This window comes from Primulina huaijiensis, chromosome 8, assembly GCF_012295235.1.
Source record: "Primulina huaijiensis isolate GDHJ02 chromosome 8, ASM1229523v2, whole genome shotgun sequence".
NCBI classification, from domain to species: Eukaryota; Viridiplantae; Streptophyta; class Magnoliopsida; order Lamiales; family Gesneriaceae; genus Primulina; species Primulina huaijiensis.
The window spans coordinates 18,042,302-18,049,289 of record NC_133313.1 but is presented as its reverse complement, the minus strand read 5'-3'; the positions used below and the strand labels follow the sequence as shown (position 1 = coordinate 18,049,289).

General features: G+C 35.1%; 1 protein-coding gene across 4 annotated transcripts; it reads right to left on the bottom strand.

Annotated features, from left to right (window-relative positions):
* Positions 1–493: 493 nt before the first annotated feature.
* Positions 494–6,043, bottom strand: LOC140982747 (uncharacterized). 4 transcript variants are annotated; one of them, XM_073449421.1, is made up of 8 exons: positions 5,721–6,043; positions 4,122–5,329; positions 3,922–4,012; positions 3,664–3,821; positions 3,523–3,574; positions 1,781–1,860; positions 1,576–1,669; positions 494–1,347 (listed from the first exon to the last, which is right to left on the bottom strand). In XM_073449421.1, the coding sequence occupies exons 2-8, from the start codon at positions 5,283–5,285 to the stop codon at positions 800–802; spliced, it is 2,187 nt and encodes a 728-aa protein (XP_073305522.1). In that variant the 5' UTR covers positions 5,286–5,329; positions 5,721–6,043; the 3' UTR covers positions 494–799. The 4 variants fall into 4 exon arrangements, with proteins under 4 accessions (XP_073305522.1, XP_073305521.1, XP_073305523.1 ...); XM_073449420.1 differs by having other exon boundaries at positions 4,122–5,311; XM_073449422.1 differs by having other exon boundaries at positions 4,122–5,311; positions 5,914–6,043.
* Between the last annotated feature and the right edge of the window lie 945 nt (positions 6,044–6,988).

Genomic DNA, 6,988 nt, shown 5'->3' with positions numbered 1-6,988 from the left:
CAGATTATGATCAAGATTCAGTTAAACCAATTATGAGAATATTCTAGCATTTATTGATCCAAGGAGATGTATAGTCAGCAAGTAAGAGACTCCATGTCTCGGTTTATAGTTTGACCGTGCGCAAGAGAAGCCGACGCCGGGAAGCTCGGTTCGGGATTTGTTCAAGTTCTCGGCAAAAAATTATAGATCGTCCATCGTCTCAGGTATTTTTTTTTTTATTGCGTGGACAAATAAATTCATTACAACACAAAAGGAAAGAAATTGTTTTTTTTGTCTGTGACCAATAATGCAATGTGGCATATGCAACGCTTGATATGGTATAGTTTACGGTGAGAAACATAAGAAGCTGTACGAAGGCAGACCCACAAGTGTACCTGCCCGACTTCAAGGAACACTAATATTTCACATCATTTGGTGTTACATTACATTCACACCACCATCCATCCAGATGCTTTATTTGATCTGAGTGAAATGTAACATTAACTTTCTGAAATAAACAGAATTTTAACCCAACAAGAATGATCTGCCCAATAATTTATACATTTGACTTGGGTCATCAAAAGCCAGAAAATAATAGAAAGTAAAAACCAAGCCACTTAGTCGGACTTGATACAAACTCGATTTCCATCGCATCTCGGCGTCATCTAAATAAATTTACTATACTTTTTACCTATAAAGAATGTACTTCTTACACAAACACCGATTCCTCGATTCTCAATGTACACCGTGTGGCAAATTTCATGGTCTTTGAGCTTTTATCACCATGTTCCATCGGTATGTTATGTGGTATAACAATGAATCAAAATCGAATAGGTAACCCATAGTTGAGAAATGTTCGAATGCATCCGTCCCAGCCAGCAGTTACAATCACATGACCCCACAAGTGAGGAGTGTTCAATGCGCTGAGCCAAGCGTTTTTTAGAAACTTGAATTCTGATTTACGTAAAAATGGTTTGCCAGTCTCTGGTCTTGATTCGGGCAGCCTCTCCTCTGGCCATGTGGCAGATCCTCTGTATATAGAGTCTAAGAAAAACCCGAGGCTCATGGTAAGACAATCAGGGAAATATGCGGGTAACTTTTGGAGAAATTTCTCATCACAATGTCCGTTTCTCAAGATACTTTCAGGTAGTGATCCCAACTTATTCTTCAATCCACACCAAGGGACGGCAATGGAAGAATTGCGTGAGAAGAAACTCTCGCGCGACCCTAAGTTCTTTGGCCTAGATGATTTCTGGTCCTGTTCATTATAACTCCAGACATGGACATTTGAGTCCTCTGTGGCCGAAACAAAGTGTTCTCCATCTGAAGTGAATGCCGCAGAAACTCGACTTCCTGAACTATGATTGCCTGAACGAGTCCAAAAAGAAGTTGAGAAAAAAGGTCATTTTGGTGACTCAAAATAATATCATTGAACCATTTGATTTAACAATATGTGAGAATGTTTTTTCCTATTCTACAGCTGTAAATCAATTATTAGTGAATAATTTGCATTTGCGGCAACTCACTATAGTGTTGCATAGAAATGGCCGAAAGAAGTTTACAGAAAAGTTAACAAGGAAAGAAGGAACTCGTCACCTTTAAACTTGCCCACAATATTGGCCCCACAGAGAATTCGAACTTGTGAATCAGCAGAAGTAACCATTACTTTGCTCGCATCACTTGGGCAAAACTGAAGAATTAACAATCAGATACAAGATTAAAAAAATACTTCAATGCAACAAATTGTCATAGGAAATAGAAAACAACAATGAAATATGATAATAGTTTCTCATATGACAACCTGAAATCCAGTTATCCTCTTCCCAGATTGCTTTTTCTTCCCTTTCATGCATATTTGGTCACCCAATTCCATACGATTATCTACACAAAAAAAGGATAAGACAGGTAAACATTAGTTCTTCCGCACTTAAGAGTCGACAGAATGGAAACACATTAAAAAATGAAATCGTACAGCATTCTGCTCTATATCATTCTGCATGTGACATAATGCACGACTCGTACAACATAGTTACGTAATTAGAATGTTTCACATATTAGACCATAATATAACATCACATTTTTTCAAGTTAATATTGTCCTCTAGTTTCATTGCCAGCAATTCTTTTTTTCCTGAGTACATCTTGTTTTAGCATTACATATTTATTTAGGTTTGTTGTCCAGTTGTAGTCAGGTATTGCCATTCTGTTCCTTCACTAATATCACTTTAGAATTTAAAATGAATAAATAAAATTTTGTTGTGCTCTAACACAAAAGTTGGCCAACATACAATTGTCAAATATTCGTTTAGAAGATGCCATATTTAAAAGAAATACAAAGTACAGGTATCAAGACTTTCAGAACATAAATTGAATGGGTAATGAAATAATACATTAACCAATATGGACAAAGTAACAAGTATTGCATTGAGAAATATGTCTATTTAAGCTATTGTCTTGGTACTTCTAGGCGTGCTCACAAAAAATCTGCATGCACTTTGTAAGGAAAGGTAAAATCTTAACATAATTATTGCCACGTACTGCGCAAAGACCAGTGCAAACGCGACCGCACAAGGAGCCCCTTATAACAACTAATTCATATTTGTCATCGTTTTACGAAAATGAATAACTCAAATTTATAAAAGTTCATTGTGATCAATTATAAACCATTTCAAACATTTTTTTACCCATGTGATACAAGAGATACTACACAATTATTGTTTTTAAATAGTTGAAAATTTGCTTGACCGTTTAAATTTAAACTCACTTCATTGATTTAAATAAAGTTATTATAATAAATAGAAACAAATAACAGTCTCAGACTGTCAGTATTGTTCAAGTTCTCAATTATTCTTTAATTGTCATAGTTAAACTGATCAAATGAATGTGGGTGAATGACTGTTATTAGAGAGTGGAAAAAGCAAAGAAATTAATCTAACTTGAAAGTTTTTTGATGCATTTTCTTTTATGTTTGCATCTGTACCCAAATTTCAAACATTCATTGGATACATATCTTCAAACATCAAGAATCTCATCAAATACAATAAAAAAAATCGTTTTTCTAGAAATATCTGAAAATTAATTAAGACACGTACAATGAAGAAGCAGCCAAATTTTTATTTTTAAAAATAAAAATTAGGAAAACGAATTTAGGCTTTTGTCCTATGATTACATAGACCCAAATAAGGATTAAATGACAAGGTTTGTCTAGAGGTGAGCATGTTATACATGCAGAATCAGATTAATTGTCTGTAGGATAAAGGAGCATTCATGTAACTTTGGAGAAAATTAATAAAGTGCAGCTCCTTTAAAAGCAATGGAATTCCATCAACGCTAACCGATGATATTTCACATTATCAAGTGTATAAAAAAAGGATGACATTGCATTCAAGATCTATGACCACATAAACTTCAAAATAACAAGGACCGATCAAAATCACTAGTTATTCAACAGCTTCTGATTATCAGAAGACTCTTTGTTTAGCCAGTGGCTTGGTTCTAAAAACATAAAAAGCAGTTTGGTATTATCTTGAGTAAAAGGGCATACCTATGACATCATAAAAACGGCAATTGCCATCTATAGAGCCAACGACTCCTCCCTGAACCAAGTATAAACAATGATTTTAAGTTTCCACAGAGATTCCAAAAGTTTTTAACAGTAAAATAGCTCGCAGCTATGTTCATCAACCTTGCCATCAGGACTATAACACACCGCAGTAATGATTTCTCGAATATCAGTCCAATCAACAACTCGACGGCCTTGAACCTCCCAAATGCGCATTTTCCCATCTATTGAACCACTAACAAAATAATTATCATCCACAGGATTGAAGTCAACGCAAGTCACTGCATCACAGATAAATTATAGTTAAATACCTGTAAAATGTTACATTAAGTAGTGTATTTGCTATGGTGGTGTGAAATATTCCTATTTCCAGATCCTTACCATAGTTATTATGAGAGAAAACTCCTAGACAATGATCATAATCCAACCTCCACAAGCGAGCAGTTTTATCAACTGAAGATGACAGTAAATGCTGCAGTCCAAATAGAAGCATTATTAAATTTGAAGAACATCATTCTTTTGTGAAAAAACAAAAACTCAAAAGTAATTGTAAAAAGTTTAGCAAATACAGGACAACGAACCCCATTCTTAGACCATGAGAGAGCCAAAATCTCCCCTTTATGCCCATAAAACTCGTGAAGAGGCTTCTCCAACAACTGAAAGACCTTTTGAGGAAGAATGACACAAGCTGAATCAGTTGATTTCCTCGATCTTTTTGTCTGAGTAGCATTCTTTTTCGTGCCATCCAGTGGAGCTAACTTAGAAAAATGATTCAGTGAAAAGTACAAATGGGAAGGGTCAGCACCTTGAAAATCTATTCGTTTTACAATGTCATCTTCAAGGACTTTCCAAACACGGATAATGCCATCTTCCCCAGCACTAGCCAAATACTGACCATCAGGGCTGAACTTCATTGTCGATATTGAGCCATTGTGGGCAAGAAATTCTTGCCCAGCATAAAGACAAGATAACTCTTTCAAGTGTTTTCGGTATATATTTACATCAACTCTTCGAGAAGCAGACTCTGTCTCAGAATGACTTTCAATACTTTTATCAATGAATCGCCTTGCCTTATCGGTAATATGAGTCAAAGCATTGAATTTCTTGAGCCAACTGCTTTTAACTTTCTTCTCTGCGTCAACCATGTTACACCCTTTCGAGTCTTTTCTAAACCATCGCAACATCGGAGATCCAATTGTTTTCAGATATTCATCAATCGATAATGTTCTATCTGAACTCGTTCTACAAAATGTAGAACTCGTACCAGTGTCAACAAGTTCATCGACAACAAATTCAGCTTCATTGCACAGATTCTCGATTTTCCAAGTAAAATTCTCCTCTATTGTACCATCTTCTAATAAATCTGTGTTGTTATATGACCGAAAGGAATGCAATGAATGGCTTGAGAAAAACTGTGGGTCCGAATCCAAATCTGCCAGCACGGTCTCACCATTATCCCTCAATCTGTCAACATCTCTCTTCACTTCACCATGCCACAGATCTCCCACTTCATCTCCAAAAGTTCTGTGCCAATTTGGACTCAAACCCATCAGTTTCAAAAACTTACCACGCCTCTCTTCAATACTATCAGGTTTCTTGCTCCAAAACTCATACTCTAGAGCACAATCTCCAAATCCAGAACTCAAAATCTCGTCTGAGCAATCAGAAACCAAATCTGATACAGAAGATACTTCATCACGGCTGTCAAAGAACCTATTCTCTTCCGTATCACTGTAACTACCCATGATATTTGAAAGCCACTAAGTCAAACCTACATCCCAAAATAAAACTGGAATAAAAAACAGCGCATCATAATCAAATTGCATTTACTTAACCAGAATCACTTCTACCCCGGACAAATTATTGTAAACTTCAACCAATAATACAGTCTCAACTAATAACAAGAATAAAAGTCTTAATTATTATTTATCATCACATAAACCCCTCATAAATTAATCTAACAAAAACGCCAAGTCCATAAAAATGGGGGAAAAACTGATAACAGATCGATCAAACCGCGTATTCATTCCCCGACCCCCCAAAATAATCTTGCAAATCAACATGTAAAGTACGCCAACAACTACAAATGATCAAGGATTGATATCACATAAACAAAACCAAATCTAGGAAATCAAAATAACTGTCACTTTCCGGCAAACAAAAATTGAAAACTCTCTCACCTGAGGCTGTCAAAAATGCTCATTCAAACCCCAGAAACCCCACCCCCTCTCAGTCACTTTGTAGCATCAACAGCCGAATTTCAGCAACCATAACAAAACCCAAGACAGAACATCGAGACTACACTAAGTCCATAAATAAGTCATCACAAACAAACAAACAAAAAATGCAAAATCGTCCAAAGAATAAATATACCGAAGGGATTTACAAGAATTTATAGAAGATGTGAAATCTCGTACGAGATTTCAAAGACGGTGAAAAGGGAAACAACGCTAGAAACTCTGGTGTATGGAATCGTCCTTCCTTTTTCCCATTCCTTTCTTATTTTGTTGTCTAAATTAATTTAAATTTAGAGTCCATCCCTCACCTTTTCATTTATTCGTTAGATCAACAACTTTCTGAGAAATTACCTTCATACCCTTGCCGTCTGATACACCCATTCAACCAACTGTTATAGCGACGACTTTCAATTTTTGGGTAGAAATGGTGATGTGTGAACATGAAAATTTTGAAGGAAATCAATTTATAAATATTTTAAGTGCTATTTTCTAGCAATGTAGATATTTATATACCTAAAATTATAATTAATGATCTACATCTGTTTTTTTTTAAATAATGAATCAAATGATTTTCTCGTTTGTTACAACTTACAATATCAATTTCATCGTCAAATAATGACTCAATATTTTTCTACGTCACACCCATCGAGTGATACTAGGAAATTGCAATAAACTTTATGAATCTTAAATATTTAGAGAGTAGAAGCAAATTTAAAGTTTTGAGGGGATGATTTCTTCGTTGTTGGTTTAGTGGTGTAGTCCCAAGTACATGTTCCTTGACCTTTGAATTTTAGTCGTCGTCGTTCAAACGTGTAAACTGGTTAGACTTCTGCTTATGCAGTCCACCAAAGAATACAATTTGTCCTGGAATATGGTATTTGCCAGATAGATGGCTGAGACGTACCAACAACTGGTGGGTTATTTTTATTATATTATAGTATTTTTAAAATATTTTGATGTGTTTTTTCACAATTTATTAAATTATTATGAAAATAAAATAAAAAATTGAAAAAAAAAACTTTACGTCACGTTGCCCTGTACCTGCTGTAAAAGGTGCGGCATCAAAAAAATATATTTTTAAATAATTTTCCAATCCCCCGTCCATACAAGAGGCGGGGAGTGGAAATTAAGAATATTAACTCCTCCGCCTCTTTCACAGGCGGAGTATATATATATATTTCATAATATATAAATAACAAAAATTTGTATGA

Bases quoted from the DNA above. Each gene is read 5' to 3' on its own strand.
- LOC140982747 (XM_073449421.1), bottom strand. From the start codon at position 5,285: ATGGGTAGTTACAGTGATACGGAAGAGAATAGGTTCTTTGACAGCCGT. The intron at 4,013-4,121 runs GTTCGTTGTCCT...TTTGGACTGCAG, and splicing joins TCTCATGGTCTAAGAATGGG to CATTTACTGTCATCTTCAGT. The intron at 3,575-3,663 runs GTTGATGAACAT...TACTTGGTTCAG, and splicing joins GTTATAGTCCTGATGGCAAG to GGAGGAGTCGTTGGCTCTAT.